Source organism: Myotis myotis, unplaced genomic scaffold (genome assembly GCF_014108235.1).
Source record: "Myotis myotis isolate mMyoMyo1 unplaced genomic scaffold, mMyoMyo1.p scaffold_m19_p_10, whole genome shotgun sequence".
Taxonomy (NCBI): Eukaryota; Metazoa; Chordata; class Mammalia; order Chiroptera; family Vespertilionidae; genus Myotis; species Myotis myotis.
Genome location: NW_023416314.1, coordinates 36615987 through 36637526, shown reverse-complemented (window position 1 = coordinate 36637526; position 21540 = coordinate 36615987). Strand labels below are relative to the sequence as shown.

Genomic DNA, 21540 nt, shown 5'->3' with positions numbered 1-21540 from the left:
TTAATCCTCACCCAAGGATCTTTTTCCCACTGATTTTTTTCTTAGAGAGAGTAGAAGAAAGGGAGGAAGGGAGAGGAAGAGAAAAAGAGAGAAACATCAATTGACTACCTCCCGATTGAGCCTCGACACAGGGCCGGGGATCAGATCGGACCTGCAACCCAGATATGCACCTTTGACCCGGAATCAAACCTGAGACCCTTCAGTCCACAGGCTGACTCTCTAACCACTAAGCAACACCAGCCAGGGCTCAAAACATATATTTTGGTATTTTTCTATTCTAATTTCTTTTTTAAAAATATATTTTATTGATTTTGTACAGAAAGGAAGGGAGAGGGATAGAGAGGTAGAAACATCAATGAGACATCCATCAGCTGCCTCCTGCACACCCCCTACTGGGGATGTGCCCACAACCCAGGTACATGCCCTTGACCAGAATCGAACCTGGGACCCTTTAGTCCGCAGGCTGACGCTCTATCCACTGAGCCAAACCGGTTAGGGCTATTCTGATTTCTTTTCTCCCCACTATTCCTCTCAACAAACTTTAACCAGAAATCCAAAATGGGAATTAAGTTGGCTGCCTCTTCACATCGGGTTGTTGCCTTGGGGCACCCTGATGTACACTATAAACACTAGGTTTGTTTGCTCTAAAACTCTGTAGAGAAGGAGATTTCATCATCTTCCTTAGCAAAACATTCTGTTTTCCCAGGTGAAAGCTTTGGGTGGTAGTATTAACAACTATCAGAATCAGAGCTACAGGTTTTTGTCCCAAATTTTTTATTTCTTATCCCTGTGTCCCTGGGCAAGGCTGTCCTACTCTAAGCCACACATTTCTCATCTCTAAAATGGGGATAATGACAGCAGCTCTCTGCCTACCTAGTTGGATGTGCATTTTAGTCTAAACTAACAACATCTTGGAGGATAAAAAAGAATTCTTAGAAATTAAAATTCTTAGAGGGGCCCTAAGAGAATGAAATGAAGTGAGGTGGGTATAAGAACTCTTTGTACACAGTAAGGAGCTAGGAAGATATAAGGAATCAATTAAATTATCATTCTGACTAATGACCACAAACCTCTGTTTTTTAAAAAGCCAGTGAAGAACAAAATAAAGTCCCTGGTCTGTGTCTTACATTTTAGAAGAGGAAACAGTCAAAATTAACCATTTCAGGGAGTCGTAACAAGATAATCTATGAGAGTTTAAACTCCACTCTAGATGTTTTGGTTCTATGTGGTTAATCCTTCCCTATAATCTATATATATAAAAGCCTAATACGCTACGTGTCTGACCGTTTGATCAGTCACTATGATGTGCACTGACCACCAGGGGGCAGACGCTCCAACCGGTAGGTTAGCTTGCTGCTGGGGTCTGGCTGATCGGGACTGGGTGAGACGGGCTGGACATGCCCTGGAGCCAACCTCCCGTGGTCCCTCCCCAGTCTCTAAAATATTTCTTCTTATTAATTTCCTTTCAATGTGCACAAATCCATGCACTGGGCTTTTAGTTAAATAAATAAAAGGACTCATACAACATACAGTCTTTTGTATTTAGCTTCTTTTAGTTAGCATAAAGTTTACAAGGTTCATCCAAATTGTGGCATTATCAGTACTACATTCCTTTTTGTCTAAATAATAGTCCATTGTATTAATATAATACTTTTTAAAAAATCCATTCATCAATTGATGGGCATTTGGATTGTTTCCCTTTGGGGCTGTTATGAATAATGCTCATATGAACGTTCACGCACCCATTTTTGTGTGAATGTATGTTTTTATTTCTATTGGATATATACTGAGGAGTGGAACTTCGAGGTCAGCTGGTAACTCTATGCTTATCCTTTTGAGGAACTGCCAGACTTTTCCACAGAGGCTGCCCCATTGTACACTCCCACCAGCAATTATGAGGGTTCCAATTTCTTCCTTTGATTATTTTTTACTCTAATGCCTCCGTTCTCTGAATCTTCTTGAATCTCCTTGCCTAAACCCTCTGTGTCCTTTATTCTCAATTTTCCATCTTTTTTATAGTTTATATCATTAATTCGCTCTTAGATGTATTTGGCTTTTAATCCTTGTGAATTTATTTACCTAATAATATTTTTTAATTTCTAATAATTCTTTTTTATCCTCTAAGATGTTGTTAGATTAGACTAAAATGTACATCAAACTATACCATTCTCCTATTTAAAATATTCCTTAGCTCCAGCCCTAAGTCCAACTTGGTTTTTGCTCATGCCACCTCCGATAAGAAAGCACTGTCCTTCCACGTAGCTCAGTTGGTAAGAGTGCTGTCTCGATATGCCACTATTGCCAGTTAGATCCCTGGTCAGGGCACATATAAGAAGCAACCAATGAATGCACAAATAAGTAGAACAACAAATCGATGTCTCTCTCACAATAAGTAAATAAAAAGTTTTTTAAAAAGCATTGCCCTTTTCTCTGCCTGGTATCATTACCTGTGCTTACCTGACACTATATTATAAATCCTTGTTTATGTGTCCTGTTTCCTCACGAAATTTGTGAGATCAAGAGCAAAAACCTTACCAGTCTTTGACTCCCCAATCTATCACACCGTAGGTGTTCATTTCATAAATGAGAATTCAGGAACTACAAGGCATACCATCTGAGATCTCAGACCAATGCCACAAATAAAATTTTAGAGCCAGAAGCCCTTAATAATCATGTTTATTAAATGAACAAATCATTCAGTCCCAACAACTCTGTTCACACTTCTCTGTACTACTCGGAAGAATAAATCACTCCATCAAATATGACCCCCAAAGTACATTATTTATACCTCTCTTGCAGCCTTTCTCCCTATAGTCTGCTGTTAATTTTTCCCTCAAGGACTGAGATAGTGCATATTCATTTTTGTATCACGAACACCTTGGCACAAAGGAGGTGCTAAGTAAATATTTATTTTATGGAGGAATAAATGAATAATCAGGGGAACTGAATTCTGCATTGGTTTCCACTATTAGCTCATTCAAGGGTAGGGAGCAAGTCATTTAATTTCTCTGAGTCTCAATTTCTTAACCTGTGTTATGGGGATAACAATCCTGTCCAATTATTTCACAAATCAAATGAAATGACCTGTATGAAACCAATATGGGAAATAATGACATGCTACCACAATAGAAACCATATCCCTCAGGTAAAACTAGCAAGGATACCGTGTACTGAGCCACAGGGACAAATGTTCTGAATCGGGAGAGAAAATGTCCTTGACGGCCTGAGTGCCTTTAATTGTAGCTACGAAACCAGTACAGGTTTTCAGCAAGCAGGTGTTATCCTCTCTGCCATATGGCCTGAGCCCCAGGGCCCCTCCTCCTCCTCACTAATGAACAGCCCGGCTATGGCTTTACTGAAGTCTCTTTTATAAGACCTCTCTGCCATCTTCTTTCTCAGTTCCCTGCCTCGGTGAGAAAAGAACCCTGGAACAGCACTCAGAAGACCCTAGTTCTAATCTGGTTCTGCCATAATAGCTAATTCTGAGTCTCCAGGAAACTGTTTTTCTACCTGTGAAACAGGAATAAAAATACTTTCTTCACAAGGTAATTGTGAGGTCTAATTATTAGCACAGTGCCTGGCACATATCAGCCACTCAATATATGAGAGCTGCCACTCCTCCCATAAAAACAAAGATATATGAACCACAAAGCACCGCTCAGCTTTCTCCAATAATTCACTATTCAACAGCGGTAAGAACCTCCCAACAATCTTAACATTTGCAAATGCTTCCCCATCTTTTAATTATATATCTTCCATTTGATGAAAGAGTGAATAGGGGAAAGCAACGCAGACTGGGAATCTGATACCTATTTGCCATCAACCCTTCTCAAGTTCAGTTTTATCAACGATAAAGCAAAAATATTAACTGACCTCATCAAGCGCCCGTGAGGATTAAAAGAAATAGTAAATAAGAAAGGACTGAGTGTGCTATTAGGCATTGGACAGGTGAACATTTTTTACAAATGATGACAGGATAAATGACTCAGGGTAAACCAATCCACACTCCTGGAAATATGGTTCAAACTATTTTAACGATGACTCGACACTGTGTTAGAACTTACTACTCTCCTGCTTAAAATTCTTCAAGAGCTTCTCATTGCCTTTAAGATAGATTAAAACTCCTACACGATCGGACCTGTTGACCACTCCTCCTTGTCACCCACTTCTATTCCCTTCACCCTTCACATGCCAGCCACACAAACTACCAAGCATAGCTTGCGAGCCCTTGTCTTGACACATGCTATTTATTCCGTCTCTGTCTGGAATACTCTCATCTCTTTTTAATTCTTACACCCTAGACAACTAACTCATTTAGCTCAGACTCTCATCAAGAAGCTTTCCTTATACATCCAGTTTCATTCAGTAAGTGGTTACCTGCCAGATGCCATGCATACAGCAATAAGCAAATCAGACTTAACCCCTGGCCCCCATAAACTTCCAGCACACAGCACTGTAACTGTTTACTGTCGTCTTCATGTCCCTCACAAGACTGGGAGATTATCGGACATTGGGACAATGTCGGATTCATGCCCATATTGCCACTTCTCCACAAGACCTGGCACAGGTAGGCGTTTTGCAAGTGTTTAGCAGATCAATATGACACAACCACCTCTGTACATAGACAGCATCAGGTTGTAAAGAACAGCAGTTATCATATATATATGATAACAGCTTACTATTTAAAGACCCTTTCAAACATATCAACATATTTTACTTGCTCTGGAAAATAGAACTTGTAAGCTGGAAGAGGCAGAGGGATCTTTGAAGTTATTGAGTTTTACTCTCCAGCCCTTCCTAAGACAGGGCATTCACTACAACTTCAGGGGACACCTTAAATCAGCGGTTCTCAACCTGTGGGTCGCGACCCCGTTGGCGGTCGAATGACCCTTTCACAGGGGTCGCCTAAGACCATCCTGCATATCAGATATTTACATTACGATCCATAACAGTAGCAACATTACAGTTATGAAGTAGCAATGAAAATAATTTTATGGTTGGGTCACAACACGAGGAACTGTATTTTCAGGGCCAGAAGGTTGAGAACCACTGCCTTAAATGGACAGAATATGCTGCCCTCAACAACCAGGCCTAATCCTGGTTTTGTATACCCAAACCAAAGAGAGGGACTTCTCTTCTAAATTCAGGTTTTCGAAGACATGTCCAGGTAAGGCAAAGTATGTCATCCTCTTTTTATTGATTAAAAAACTCAAGCTCAGAAACTGGCTTTTAAAGGCAAATGAAAAACTGAGCCTAAAAGCCAGTTCTTCTGGTTCCAAGGTTAGGATTTCTAGAACATTAAAACAAATTTTTTTAAGCTGGAAGGGGTATCTACTGATTGAGTCCAATTCCTTTGCAGTTCCCAGAACAGATAGGGACTCTGAGGCCCAGAGTGTGGGAGTGACCAAGATGAGGGCCTCCCAGCCCAGGCTCTGCATCTGCCACACTGTCTTTGATCCCTAACCACCACACCTGCCCATATCAGAATAGAGGAAATGAAGACTTACCAAAGTGTTAGAAGAATTATAATCCTCAGCTAATTTATCTGCAAAGGAAAAAAGACCAGGGACTCAGTCAGTAAACGATTACAGTGCATCTGTTCTTGAGAGCTAAGGAAGCCTAGTCAGTCAAGCCCTTGCCAGGCTCAGAGAATGACAACAGTATTCCTGGTACTATGGGCCCAATACCATGCTAGGCACATTATACACATTACCTCCCTTATCCTCAATAGATTTCCGAGTGCTCTTATTATGTTTCCTTTTATAGATTTGGAAACTGAGGTTCAGAGATGTTAAGTAATCTGCCCAGGGTACACACAGTTGTTAAATAGGAGTCAAGATCTGAATTCTGGTCAAACTCTAAATACTATGATAGAACTGTATCCACATCAGCAACTCTATTGTCATCAGGCCTGAATCTAAAAGAAAGAGGATTCATGGCTGGGTTGTCCTGAGCACCCATGACAAATTATGACCAGCCTGCAGCTTGGGCTTCTAGAAAGGATCCTCCACATTCATGTCTATTCCCCACAGGGAGAGAAAGACGAAGGCTCAGGAAATGAGAGGCATTAATCACGTCAAGTCTAATTAAAGGCAGAATCTTGTTTCTAATAATAGATTCAAGCTTCCACAGTAAGGTAATTACCATATTTCACTGATTCTGAGATGTACGTTTTTTCACATTAACATTTCTAAAACAGAGATGTGTCCTATAAAGGCTTTTTTTTTTTAAATTCCTCACCCAAGATATATTTTTAGATTTTTAGAGAGAGAGGAAATGAGAGAGGGAGAGAGAGAGAGAGAGAGAGAGAGAGAGAGAGAGAGAGAGAGAGAAATACCTATGTGAGAAACATCGATCAGTGGCTTCCTGTCCGCACCTTGACTGGGGGTCAAACCCACACCCTTTTGGTGCGCAGGATGATGTTCCAACCAAATGAGCCACCCAGCCAGGGCGCATTTCATATTTTAATTGGCAACCTTTTTTCTTTAGTGGTATATAAAATAATGATGCCTCTTAAAATCAGTGATATCTTAGATTTAATGAAATATGAAACATACACTCGATGGAGATTTTAGCAAGAAAATAAGTTTAAAGACCAAGTACTGCATTTGGCTTTATTCTTTAATTCCTAAAGACCCAAGAAGAAAGTGACTTTGCTGGTTCAAGTGACTTTTCTGGAATTAAAGAGGAAAAATATTCTACCAAATCCAATACATTCCTCACCAAGAACAAAGCCCAGAGAATGTCCAAGACCCCAATTCCCATTCTATAAGAAAGTGCCAGGTAGTACTTCTTCTGTCCTACGACAAATAATGGACCCAAAAGCTATGACAAAATGTTCTTAAAACAAACCCCGAATAGCCAGCTGTACTCTGGTGAAACCAATTCAGGATGTACTTTAAACACAACTCATTGGTTCTTTTTGTCCAAAAGAACATCAGCTTAGGGCAAAACAAAGCTCAACACTCTGTCCTCACTGCACAACCCCAACCTGATGCTAGTGTCTTTGAGGACTGGGCACTCTGATAATAAATGTGTCTGGCCCATATAAGAAACAAGTAAGCATTGCTCCTTTTCACTGGGGTGCACCATGCCTACATATCAAAATCAAATTCCACAGCACAGAACGACAGAGCAGAGAGGACTTCCAATCCCTTCATTTTACCAATGAGGAATCTAAGGTTCAGAGAAAAGAAACAGGTTCAAGATTACATAAATCACCCTAGCCGGCTTGGCTTAGTGGATAGAATGTTGGCCTATGGACTGAAGGGTCTCGAGTTCGATTCTGGTCAAGGGCCCAGATTGCAGGTTCAATTACCAGTGGGGGGCATGCAGGAGGCAGCCATTCAGTGATTCTCTCTCATCATTGATGTTTCTATCTCTCCCTTCCTCTCTGAAATCAATAAAAAATGTATTTTTAAAAAAGGTTACATAAATCACTGGCAACATAGAGCTAAACTCCCTACACTACTTTTTGTTAATCAGCACAGAAAATAAAACGCTGAAAAAAATAGAAAAGTTGTCAAAAATTGGCTTGGAAGATTATGCTTGGGTTATAAACCGCAATGGATTGAAAGACCCGAATTTAAAACACACTTCCATCAAATATCAGTTGAATCACCCAAAGCAATTCACTTAGTTTCTCTAAGCCTAATTCATTTCTCTGAGTCTGTAAACTAGGGATAATAATCCTTGCCCTACCAATCCTACAAGGCCATGATGAGAATCAAATGAGATCACTCATATACAAGCATATACAGATTGAGATAGTGTTAGCATAATAGTATGAGAAGAGGGGAAACAGAAAAAGGAGAAAGATGACTTTAAAAATAAACCATGCCAAACATAAAAGTTTGCCTGGAGTTGGTCCTGGTCTTCAACTTCTAGAAAATTAAAAATCCTGCATGCACATGCATGTGTACACACACATATACCAGTACTCAATGTTACTCACATATGCACACATAGATGAGCATACACACAATTACCTGGATTGTATAAGCATTCATTCATGAATACTTAAGTGGGCTTTGATTCCAAATATATGCAAACCCACAGAGCTACGCTTCCATATATATATATGGCACTTGTCTACATCTACACACATGTAAACATAAAACAGAAAGTCTTCCAAAGACTTTGAAGCTGAGGCTTTCAAAGCCAGCTCTAATCTTATATCTCCACGACAAAATCCCTAAAACACAAGCTCTAATCTCCTGCCTAGAAAACTCGCCCCACACCACCTCTCAACCCCAATTCCTCCTTGGAATGCCCCAGTCCTCCAATGCGAGAAGTAAGACAGACCCAGCGGGGCCAGACGTGAAGAAGGAAATACTGCTGGGAACATGCATGACCCTCTCCTGGGCACCACCATGGCAGCATGAGCGAAGCTGCAGTCTGTCATCCTCGCCATCTGTGCCCTTTGATACAAGCCAGATACTTACTGGGAAAGCATCCTTCAAAATTGGCTAGTTCATCCTGGTTCTCACCTTCCCCAGTAATACTGCCCTTCGAAAAAGACAGCATGGACTCTGGAAAGAGCTCTGAACTCGGAGGTAAGAGACCAGCTCTGCCACTAAATCAGACACATCAGAAAAGCCTTTTTTGGCTTTGTCTGCAAAACATGGGGAACTGGAAGTGATATACATACTAGGGCTATTTCTTGCTCTAACATTCTAAGATGCTATACAAAAGGTAAGTAAGTCTCCAGAAATGTAGGCCTTCTCATGACTTGTCTAGGAAAAGAAAATTTCTCTACTATAAAAAGAGGTTCTCCAAATGAAGTTACTAGAGGCAAGCAGTAAACTTAAAGGGTGCTGGCAGAGGATTAGAGGACCTGGCTTCTAATCTCAATTCTGCTATAAAGGACAACCCTGAAAAACATAGTCCCTTATATAGAGAGTACATCTAAAGCACGTTTATTATTACAGACCTGTTTTTCACTTGACTGATAAAAATCAGTGCCTTAATGAAGAAATTGGGCTTGCCTACTTAAAAGATATACGTTAAATGTGTTATTAAATTAACTTAACAATATTAAAGATACTGATGATAATGACAGCTACATTTCCATGGTGTCATTTATAACCCATGAAGGACTTTTGCATCAATGAGCTCATTTTTTCCCCACTACAACCTCCAGAGATAGGAATTATTACTCCCATTTTGAGGCTCAAAGAAATGAAGTGACAGTTAAAGGCTAGTGAGTGTCAGAAGTGAGATCTTCTAGCACAAAGTGTACGTCTTTACATGTCACATTTTTTAAATGAGCAGTTTCAGAGTAAAGACTCAAGTCTGATGCAAAACCCACTGCCTTGGCTAACCCTGTCTTAGTGAAAGTACCATCTCCACTCCTTCCAGTACTTTCTTCTCTCACCCCAGGCCAACAGGCAGGGGGCTCTTTTCCACCCACAAGAAAATCCTTTTTCCCGGGCTGCCCTGTTCGCAATCTTGTACCTGTAAAGCTCATGTACTTCTGGCTGTTGGAGGTCTTCTTGGAGTTATAGAACTCTAATACATCCAGCACAGCCTGCGGGTTTTTCTTCTGCTCCGACTTAGTGATATTTGATGTTTGAAGCAAGCGGGCCCACTGTTCTGGCATCCCCTGTAGGAGAGACATGCAGGCTGTCAGGAGGATAGTCACAGGGGGCCCTGAAGGAAAATCAGCGCTCCTCTGATACCTGCTAGCAGCCAAGGGCAATTTAGTCATTCCTCCCTGTACCCTCAGAGTGCGGCACAAGCCTCTTTTATAAGACTTATCTCATTGTATTAGTCACTTCCTGAGATTTTTGCTCCTTCACCAGGCTAATCCTCCTTTGGAATAGGAACCATGTCTGATTTGTCTCCGCACCATCGGTGCCCAGAACAGAGCCTGCCGCCAAAAGGCCACCTCACAGAGCTCTATTTAAGAAATGAAGATTCAAAGGATTCTTCGGTGCAATTTTGGAGACTCGTCAAGTGTCCCTCTCGTGAATAAAAGAAGATAGCAATGAGGGTCTCAAGCAGACAGAAGCATCAGGAAGACTAGAAAGGATTGCCTCTCACAGTGCACAGCCAGAACTCTGAAGGCCTCTCTGTGGCCTGGGACTCACTGTAAACTCCCCTGTGACAGCATCAAACCCAACGTGAATCGTGTGCTCAAAATCTGAAGGAAGAGAAATCTCTGGCCGCTCCTTCTCCTTCTTTTTATTTGCTGCAAAAGAAAGAGAGAAACGGAAATTTAAGAAACAGAAACATTATTACATTTTTAGGCTTGTTTAGCTCTTTGTTGATCTGTAGGCTCCTTTAGAGGCCAAGAATTATCTATTTCATATCTGTATTTACAGAGCCCAATGCTGGGCTTAAATTGGAATAGATGTTCAATGCACGAGTAAAGACTTCATTTTTTGTCAAACTAAAGTAAGGGAGGCACAGAAAGAACACTCATCAGAGTTAATAGTCCTGTTTCTACTACTAATGAGCCACCTGATCCAGGGAAAGTCACTTCCTTCTTCTGAATCCTGGTTTCCCACCCATCTGTAAAGAGAGGAGGCTCAAGTAGGTTGTCTCTAAGGACACTTCCAGCCCTGACATCCTATATTCAATGAGCTTCTATAGCCTGCGTCCTACTTACTAGGTCTTTGATTATGGACTTCTTTAAGGTTCAATTACAGAATTTTATATTTGGAAGTAGATTTAATAATGTGAGTCATTAATATTTTATCAGGTGCTTACCAGGCAATGGCTCAAATTCTTTTATATGTATTAATTAACTTTAGCCTCACAGCAACTCTATCACTCAGGTACTATCATCCTTATTTTACATATAAATAAGATTAAGTTATTTGCCCAAAATCACATGATTAGTAATTGGCAGTCCCAAGACCCAAGCCCAGGCAGTCTGGCTCAGAGCCTGATCTCTATACCACGATGCTATGCTGCCTCCCTAGGTTAAGACCTTAAAGGCTCATTAAGTTCAAATACTTGTAGGGTCTAGCATAGAGTAGATGTTCACTACAGTCCTGCTGACCTCGCAGAAAAGTTATAGAGCTGAAGTACCCTTGTTAGGGGTTGAATCGTGTCTCCCCAAAGATAAGTGCTAACTCTTAGTGCCTCAGAATAAGGTCATTGAAGATGTAATTAGTTTTGTATTTGTATCATGCTCTAGTGATTACAAGGCACTTTCACATATATTAGTTCTCTAGCGTCTCAAAACAACAGTGTGACAAGCAGGGCAGTGATTATGGTGCCCATTTGACAGAAGAAGAAACAAACGTTCCAAGAAATTAAGTAATCTGCCCAACGCCACAGAGCAATTCAGAAGCAAATGTGGGACCAGAACTAAGGCTTTTAGACTTCCAGCTCTGTAGCCTTTCTATTCTGTCACTCTGCCTCTCATGGATTGCTGCTGCTTATGATTCTGCTCTCCCTCAATGCATTTATCTTCTACACAGTGGTCAAATTTACCCACTCTTCTCTCTCTTCATTGCCACCACCCTATTTCAGGCAGTTATCTGTGGCCTGAATCATTCTAAGAGTTGCCCATCATCTGCATTCTGGTCCTCTCCAATGAAAACAACAGTTAGAGTAATCTATAGATTTGCTATTCAAAGCAGCATCAGTCAGCATCAACATGTAGAATCTCAAACTCCACCATAAGACTGTTGAATCAGAATCTAAATTTTAATATCTCAAACTCCACCATAGACTATTGAGTCAGAATAAAAATTTTAATAAGATCCCTAATGATTCGTGTGTATATAAAAGTTTGAGAATCAACCCACAGCCAACATCATACTCAATGAGCAAAAACTGTTTCCATTAACATCAGGAACAAGACAGGGATGTCCACTTTCACCACTCTTATTCAACACAGTACTGGAATTTCTAGCCATAGCAATCAGACAAGAAGAAGAAATAAAAGGCACCCAAATTTAAAAAGAAGTAAAACTGTCATTATTTGCAGATAACATCATACTGTATATAAGGAACCCTAAAGATCCCACCAAAAAACTAGTAGAACTGATAAATAAATTCAGTAAAGTAGGCTGAAAAATAAATATCCAGAAATCCATTTCACCTCTATACACCAATAATGAACTATCCGAAAGGGAAGCTAAGAAAACAATCCCATTTACAATTGCATCCCCCGCCCCCCCCCCCAAAAAAATACCTTGGAATAAACGTAACCAAGGATGTAAAAGACATGCACTCAGAGAATTATAAAACACTGAAGAAAAAAACTGAAGAAGATACATATAAGTGCAAGCATATACAATGTTCATGGATAGGAAGAATTATCAACATTAAAATGTCTATACTACCCCAAGCAATCTATAATACCATGCAATTCCTAGCAAGATACCAATGGGGTATTTCACAGAACTAGAACAAATATTCCAAAAATTTATATGGAACCACAAAAGACCCCAAACTGTCACAGCAATCTTCAGAAAGAAGAACAATGTTGAAGGAATCACGCTACCCGATATCAAATTATACTATAAGGCCATAGTAATAAAAACAGCATGGCACTGGCACAAAAACAGACTTATAGACCAATGGAACAGAATAGTAAGCACAGAAATAAACCCATGCCTTTAGAGTCAATTAATATTTGACAAAGGAGGCAAGAACATACAGTGGGGTAAAGACAGTCTATTCAATAAATGATATTGGGAAAATTGAACAGATAGATGAAAAAAACTAAACTAGACCACCTTTTCACACCACACACACATAAACTCAAAATGGATTAAAGACTTAAATGTAAGCCCTGGCCAGCTTGGCTCAGTGGATAGAGCGTCAGCCTGTGGACTGAAGGGTCCCGGATTCAATTCAGGCCAAGGGCTCATGCCTGGGTTGCGGGCTTAATCCCCAGTAGGGGTGTGCAGGAAGCAGCCGATCAATGATTCTCTCTCTGCCTCTCCCTTCCTCTCTGAAATCAATAAAAAAATATATATATATTTTTTAAAAGACTTAAATGTAAGTCACAAAACCATGAAAATCCTAGAAGAAAACACAGGTGCAAAATCTCAGACATTTTCTTAGCAATATTTTTTCTGATATATCTCCTTGGGCAAGAGAAACAAAGAAAAATAAACAAAGGGAAATACATCAAACAAAAAAGCTTTTGCACAGCAAAGGAAACCATCAGCAAAATGAAAAGACAACCCATTAAATACCAGAACATGTTCACCAATGACATATCTAATAAGGAGTTAATACACAAAATTTATAAAGAACTTACACAACAACACACAAAAAACAACAACAATCCAATTAAAAATTGGGCAAAGGACTTGAATGGACACTTCACCAAAGAGGACATACAGATGGCCAGGAGACATATGAAAAGATGCTTAACAACACTAACCATCAGAGAGATGCAAATTAAAACCACAATGAGATATCACCTCACACCTGTCAGAATGTCTATCATCAATAAATCAACAAACAACAAGCATTAGTGAGGAAGTAAAGAAAAGGGACCCCTCATGCACTCTTGGTGGGTCTGCAGATTGGTGCAGCCATTATGGCAAACAGAATGGAGGTTCCTCAAAAAATTAAAAAATGGAACTACCTTATAACCCAGCAATCCCACTTCTGGGAATATATCCAAAGAAACCTGAAACACTAATTCAAAAGAATATATACACCCCTATATTCATTGCAGCATTATTTTCAATAGCTAAGATTTGGAAGCAGCCCAAGTGCCCATCAGTAGATGAGTGGATAAAAAAATCTGTGCGCCGAAACCGGTTTGGCTCAGTGGATAGAGCGTCGGCCTGCGGACTGAAGGGTCCCAGGTTCGATTCCGTTTCAGGGCATGTACCTGGGTTGCGGGCATATCCCCAGTTGGAGATGCGCAGGAGGCAGCTGATCGATGTTTCTCTCTCATCGATGTTTCTAACTCTCTGTCTCTCTCCCTTCCTCTCTGTAAAAAATCAATAAAATATATATATAAAAAAATCTGTGGTACATTTACACAATGGAATACTATTCGGCTATAAAAGAGTAGGAAATCTTACCTTTTGTGACAGTATGAATGGACCTGGCAAGTATTATACTAAGTGAAATAAGCCAATCAAGAAAGACAAATATCATATGATTTCTCTTATATGTGGAATCTAATGAATAAAACAAACAAATAAAATAGAAACAGACTCATAGATATAGAGAACAGACTGACAGCTGTCAGAAGGGAGGGGACTTGGAGGATTGGGGCAAGAAGGTGAAGGGATTAAGCTGGAGGGAGGGGGAAACACATTATAGACACAGATAACAGTATGGTTACTACTAGAGGGAAAGTGAACACACAATATAATAGACAGATGATGTGTTGTAGAATTGTATACTTGAAACCTATATAATTTCATTAACCAATATCATCCCAATAAAATCAATAAAAATTAAAACAGATAAAATAAGCCCAGCCGGTGTGGCTCCATGGTTGAGCATTGACCCATAAACCAGGAGATCATGGTTTGATTCCCTGTCAGGGCACATGCCCAGGTTGTGTGGCTTGATCCCCAGTAGAGGGCATGCAGGAAGCAGTCGATCAATGATTCTCTCTCATCACTGATGTTTCTATCCCTCTCTCCTCCCTTCCTCTGTCTGAAATTAATAAAAACGTATTTAAAACTGATGAACAAAATAGATCTAGAGACACAGCAGCCTGGAAGAGACTGTGGAATCTCAGAGGGAAGGTGGGGGTGAGTGGGTTAGTGGGAAGAGATCAACCAAAGATCAATTTGTGTGCATATATGCATAACCCATGGACACAGACAGTAGGATGATGAAGGCCTGAGGTAGGGGTTGGGGGCGGGCTAGGAGGGGTCCATGGGAGTAAAAAGGGGACATATGTAATACTTTCAACAATAAAGATTTAATTTAAAAAAATAAACATTTAAAAATAAAAGTTTAAGAATCAAGGGGATGAGAAAACAAACCACAGACAGGGAGAAAATATTTGCAAAAGATTTATTTAATAAAGAACCATTATCCAAAATACACAAAGAATTCTTAAAACTCAACAATAAGAAAACAACTCGATTAAGAAAATGAGCAAAAGACATGGGTACACACATTGCCAAAGAAGATATACAAACGGAAAAGATGCTCAACATCATATATCATTAGGGAACTGCAAACTAAAACAACAGTGAAGTACCCCTCCACTCCTGTTAGAATGGCCAAAATCAAAAAGTGACACCATATGCTGACAAGGATGTGGAGCATCAAAAACTTTCATTCGTTGCTGGTGGGAATGCAAAATAGTAGTCATTTTGGAAGACAGGTTGCAGTTTCTTACAAAATTAAACATATTCTTTCCATACAATCAAGCAATCACACTCGTTGGTATTGAGCCACATGAGCTGAAAACTTATGTTCACACAAAAACTTGCACATAGATGTCTATAACAGCTTTATTTATAATTACCCAAACTTGGAAACAACCAAGATGTCCTTCAGTGGGTGAATGGATAAGTAAGCTGTGGCACCTCCAGAAAGTGGAATACTGTTCAGCACTAAAAATAAATGATCATCTGGCTGGCGTGGCTCAGTGGTTGAGTGTCGACCTATGAACCAGGAGGTCACAGTGCCATCACTGGTCAGGACACATGCCCGGGTTGTGGGCTCGATCCCCAGTGTGGGGCATGCAAGAGGCAGCTGATCAGTGGTGCTCTCTCATCATTGATGTTTTTTTCTCTCCCTCTCCCTTCCTCTCTGAAGTCAATAAAAAAATGTATTTTTAAAAATAAGAAAGAAATGATCTATCAAGCCATATAAAGAGGAACCATAAATGCACATCACTAGGTAAAAGAAATCAATCTGAAAAGACCACAGGTTTTAGCTATTTACCCACTTGACAACGTATCTTCCAGAAGCAGCTGCTTTGAGAGGGAAGGCTAAAGACTTATCAAGGCCGAAATTAAGCTGTCATTTATGACATAAATCCATCTGTCTTGCTTACAGGAATGCATGGGACACGTTGCAGGGCTTTGGGATTGCTTTCTGTGCCTAAACTTCTTTTGATCTAGTTACTTAAAAGTATCGTAAGAATAACTGTTATTTTTATATTTTATTTATATTTATATCTCACTATACTTTTACCTATTATTTATATTATGTTAGTATATCATCATAGGCTTGGAATGGCAAATGCAAAATGAATTCTGGTAAAGAAGTTACAAACAGAGAATGGCTCAGCGGATGAGCAGTCTACAAGAACAGAGCCCCAGGGAAGTGAAGTCCTTTAACACAAAAGCACACAGGGTAATGCTGAGGGTGGCTCTGCTTCATATGCAGTACCTCCCATAGTGCCTTCATATACAGTACCTCTTCCTCTCATTCTCCCTTTAAACATTCAGCCATCTTTTAAAGACTGGTTCAAGTCCCACTTCTTCCCAGTGGATTTCCTGACCTTTCCTCTCTCTGTGAATTCCCAAGACACTGAGTCAGCATTTAGTTATTTCCTATCTGGAATGATTCTTTGGGGTTTTTTAAGACTTACCTCCTAACCTAAGATGTAAACTTCTTGAGGACAAAAATCATGGCCCAAATGAAAATAGTACCTATGCTATTGTTGTGACTGTTATAAACTACTTTTTTAGTATTGTTATTGTTATTTTGAGGATCACTAAAGTTACCTTTGTAAGTTGAGTTATCTTTAACATAAGAAAGTATCCGAGACATATCTATGGTAACCTCATGAGATACCTGGGTCAGAACTTCCCAGCTGGATTCCTGACCCTCAAAAACTGAGATAACAAATAGTATTGGTTGTTTTAAGATGCGTAAGAGAAGGGAAGAGTGTTAGAGTCATATTTCCTATCTCACTCATTAACAGGAAACTGGCTGAATAGAAAGCAAAATCATCCTGATTTCCTGTAACTAGAGATCACTGGCTTGAGGACATAAAGTGGAGAAACAAGCATACAACCACACATCCTAATTTTAGCCCTACCTGTGGCCTCGTCCACTCAGCTTTCTGACACATGAGGCTGACAATTTCAAGTCTCATGTTGTTGTACAGCCATCCATTTTCAGCACAAGGCACTGGCCTTATTTATATTTTTTAAAGATTTATTTTTAAGAAGCACCTCTCATTGGTTCAGCTGAGCTAATCTGAACTCAAGGCAGTAAAACACTCCAAACTTGGAGAGATAAACACTGACGTAGTCCAGTTTTAAAATTAACTTTGCTAAATGCTTCCCAAGCTCAGATAATTCCACTTTGGTTGTGAAAATGTAGCCAGAAAAAGATTCCAAACGAAAAGCTGCAGGGCTTCTTAGAATAAACCATAGGCTCCAGGCCCTGACCACAGGAACCTGGCTTTCCCACATGGAATTCTGCAGCTCAGCACCACCTATTACAGGCCCCTAGTGACAGCTTCTTCCCATCATTTACGCATTCCCCCAGGCACACACTGAAGCCATGCTGGAGGTCAGCATTAGGTAATGCCCACAGACATATCCCCACTGCCAACTCCCATCCCAGTCACCACCACAGCCCACAGAGAACTCTCCTTTCTTATCCCCCAAGTCTTCTTAGAGACCCGAAAGTACCCTCTGGAAATTCTGGGTCCAAAGTCTGGCTGAAACCCAGGCATCTGTATTTTTTAAAAGCATCATGAGTGACTCAGATGTGTCATCTGGGTTGAGAACAACTGACAGAGATGTTATGCTAGGATGTAACACATACTTAGGAAGACTTAGTTCTGCACTCATCCCTGCCTCTTCCCAGCTGTGAGACCTTGAACAATTTACTTTCCTCGGCCTCCCCAACAGAAAATGAGTTGCTGTGAGTATCAGATAAAATAAGAAATAAGGTTTTTAGTAAAACATACACACAAACACTTCATATTTGTACAGTGTTTTATAGTTTAGAAAATGCTTTTACGCCCACTACATCAAATGACAAAAGCCTACTAATGGTATAGAGTGGATGGAAATTATAATTATTACCATGTTACAGATAAGAATACTGGGATTAAGACAATGAGGAGGAGAACCAAGATGGCGGCATAGGTTAACGCCGGAGTTTGCTGCTTTGAACAACTACTTCAAAAGTGAAACCAAAAAACAGAAGGGACAGCACCCAGAACCACAGGAACGCCGGCTGAGTGGAAGTCCTACAACTAGGAGGAAAGAGAAACCCATACGGACACTCAGAGGAGGCGCAGTGCTGAAGTCAAATTCTGAGGTGCGGAGTGCGCGGAGCCGGCTGGCGGCGGAGGGCGCGGTTGGCGTTTTCAATCGGGAGGGAGTCGCAGACTCTGAGCTCCAGAACCGGGCGAGTCTTTAGGGACCCAGACTCAAACGGGAGCAGCGGGACTGTCTGGCTTCGGTCAGAGCGAGTGCAGCTTTCTCTCCGAGCTTTGCAGCGGGTGCTGGGACTCAGAGAGGCAGACCCCCTGGGGACAGGACTGAGAGCTGCCATAACTGCTCTCTCCAGCCCACCCTGTTGATCCTGTGCGACCCGCCCCACCCAAGCCCTGCACACAGGCATTTGCCGGATAGCCTCAGGCAAAGGCTAGATTAGCACCTCCCTAGAGGACAGAAGTTCCCTCACTGCTGACACAGCTGATTCTCATAGCCACTTGGCCTGGAGGTCAAACCCTCCCTGGAATTAGCTACAACAATCAAGGTTTAACTATAAGACTGCGAACAAAGACCACTAGGGGGTGCACCAAGGAAGCATAACAAAATGCGGAGACAAAGAAACAGGACAAAATTGTCAATGGAAGATAAAGAGTTCAGAACCACACTTTTAAGGTCTCTCAAGAACTGTTTAGAAGCCGCCGATAAACTTAATGAGATCTACAAGAAAACTAATGAGACCCTCGATCTTATATTGGGGAACCAACTAGAAATTAAGCATACACGGACTGAAATAACGAATATTATACAGACTCCCGACAGCAGACCAGAGGAGCGCAAGAATCAAGTCAATGATTTGAAATGCGAGGAAGCAAAAAACACCCAACCGGAAAAGCAAAATGAAAAAAGAATCCAAAAATGCGAGGATAGTGTAAGGAGCCTCTGGGACAGCTTCAAGCGTACCAACATCAGAATTATAGGGGTGCCAGAAGATGAGAGAGAGCAAGATATTGAAAACCTATTTGAAGAAATAATGACAGAAAACTTCCCCCACCTGGTGAAAGAAATGGACTTACAGGTCCAAGAAACGCGGAGAACCCCAAACAAAAGGAATCCAAAGAGGACCACACCAAGACACATCATAATTAAAATGCCAAGAGCAAAAGATAAAGAGAGACTCTTAAGAGCAGCAAGAGAAAGAAACTCAGTTACCTACAAGGGAATACCCATACGACTGTCAGCTGATTTCTCAACACAAACTTTGCAGGCCAGAAGGGAATGGCAAGAAATATTCAAAGTGATGAATACCAAGAACCTACAACCAAGATTACTTTATCCAGCAAAGCTATCATTCAGAATTGAAGGTCAGATAAAGAGCTTCACAGATAAGGAAAAGCTAAAGGAGTTCATCACCACCAAACCAGGATTATATGAAATGCTGAAAGGTATCCTTTAAGAAGAGGAAGAGGAAGAAAAAGGTAAAGATACAAATTATGAACAACAAATATGCATCTATCAACAAGTGAATCTAAGAATCAAGTGAATAAATAATCTGATGAACAGAATGAACTGTTGATTATAATAGAATCAGGGACATAGAAAGGGAATGGACTGACTATTCCTGGGGGGGAAAGGGGTGTGGGAGATTCGGGAAGAGACTGGACAAAAATTGTGCACCTATGGATGAGGACAGTGGGTGGGGAGTGAGGGCGGAGGGTGGGGCGGGAACTGGGAGGAGGGGAGTTATGGGGGGAAAAAAAGAGGAACAAATGTAATAATCTGAACAATAAAGATTTAATTTAAAAAAAAAAAAAAAGAATACTGGGATTAAAATAAACAGGTAAGGGGGTGGGTCACAGTAAATATCAGAGGTAGTGCCGGCGGCAAGAATGACACCAGGTGTCAGACCAGTGGAGCCAGACCGGACCTCAGTTCAGCAACCTCGGTATTTGAGTTCTGGCTAAGAAAGAATTCAGAACCACGACTGAAACTGTAAGAAAAAGTTTATTTAGAATGTCACAGAGGTAAAAGAAGTGAGCCGTAGGAGAAATGGGCTTAAGAAACAAGTTACAGAGGCAAAGGAAGGGTCCTTGGAGCTTAGGAAAGAGAAAGGTAAAGCTAACCCGCCAGGGAGGGAAGAAAAGACTCCAGGGAGAGCTCACCGGCCCTCCTCCGAAGGGCTGTTAAGGATGGAGATTTTAGGGAGAGCCCCAAAGGGGGGTCTCAATATCTCAACAGAATTTCATTAGCTTTCCAGGTGTGTCCACTGATTGGTCAGCTCGGGGGGGGGGGGGGGGGTGTCATTAGTCAATGCAGCTGGTCCTGATATCAGCCATAGTATAGCTTGTCTGGTTTTGTTGCTTTTCTGGGCCAAGCACTGAAACACAGCTGAGGCCTAGACATATTTGATGTGGGTCAAAAATTCATTGTCCTGGGCTATTCTCTGACCCCCTTGTTCATTCCCTAAGGGGGTCTAACGGGCATTACTAGCAACATGCCAGGGGAGGCAAGGTCAGCGAGGGCCCCAACCACATGACCATCGATGTGAAAGGTTAGGGGGTCTAAGCCACCTGACCAGCAATATGCTAGAGGAGGAAAAGTTACCCAGCGGGGGAGGTCCTTGTTTTCCCCATTTTGGTCCTTGCTAGGCACCCAGGGCTTTGGACCAGAGTGACCTTCTGTATCTGCCCCAGCGTCTTTGGTCTGCTCATTGTCTGTCTAACTGCCAACCACAGTAGGACTCAATCTAGGTGATCTAAGTCCAGTTCTAGACCATTTCTCTATGCAGCTGGTATAAATTTTCAAATATTTTACAAAGGGCACACCACTTTAAAGACTGCGACAATGTGAATCCGGCTAGGACTAGGTTAAGCACAAAGCAGCAAGTCAACAATGCCGATTGATTGAATGGCAATATCAACTGAGCACAAAATCAAGTTGAATAAATGCTCCCAACAAAGGTAAAACCACTTTTCAAAAAATATCATTTTGATGTACACATGAATCATAGCCATCTAGGACCTTAAACCTATGAGCTCAGGGCATGTATAGAAAATCTATAACTAGAGAATGAAAGAGAAGTTACTAGATCATTTCATAACAAGTTCTTATAACTCTATACTTTGAATTTATAGAGCTGCAGCTTTAACCTTGAGGTAAGAGATTTGTTTTCAGACCAGATTTGGCCTAAGGTTACTCAGTAAGGATTTCCAGAAGTACCACTGGGGCTATAGCTCTTTGGCCTAGATCAGTGGTCGGCAAACTGCGGCTCGTGAGCCACATGCGGCTCTTTGGCCCCCTGAGTGTGGCTCTTCCACAAAATACCGACTTCTGTGCATGGGCCACAAAGTTTCAATCGCACTGTACGTATTTTGTGGAAGAGCCGCACTCAAGGGGCCAAAGAGCCATATGTGGCTCACGGGCCACAGTTTGCCGACCACTGGCCTAGATTGTTTTC

The 21540-nt window shown here is 41.1% G+C and overlaps 1 protein-coding gene across 4 annotated transcripts in view; it reads right to left on the bottom strand.

The window, feature by feature from the left end:
* PAK1 (p21 (RAC1) activated kinase 1) overlaps nucleotides 1-21540 on the bottom strand; it is a 123130-nt gene that overhangs the window by 30865 nt on the left and 70725 nt on the right. For all 4 annotated transcript variants that reach the window (XM_036324886.1, XM_036324885.1, XM_036324887.1 and 1 more), the window contains 3 exons: nucleotides 10092-10192; nucleotides 9457-9604; nucleotides 5508-5545 (listed from right to left, as the gene is read on the bottom strand). In XM_036324886.1, the coding sequence (XP_036180779.1) occupies nucleotides 5508-5545; nucleotides 9457-9604; nucleotides 10092-10192 (287 nt within the window). The remainder of the gene's footprint in view (nucleotides 1-5507; nucleotides 5546-9456; nucleotides 9605-10091; nucleotides 10193-21540) is intronic.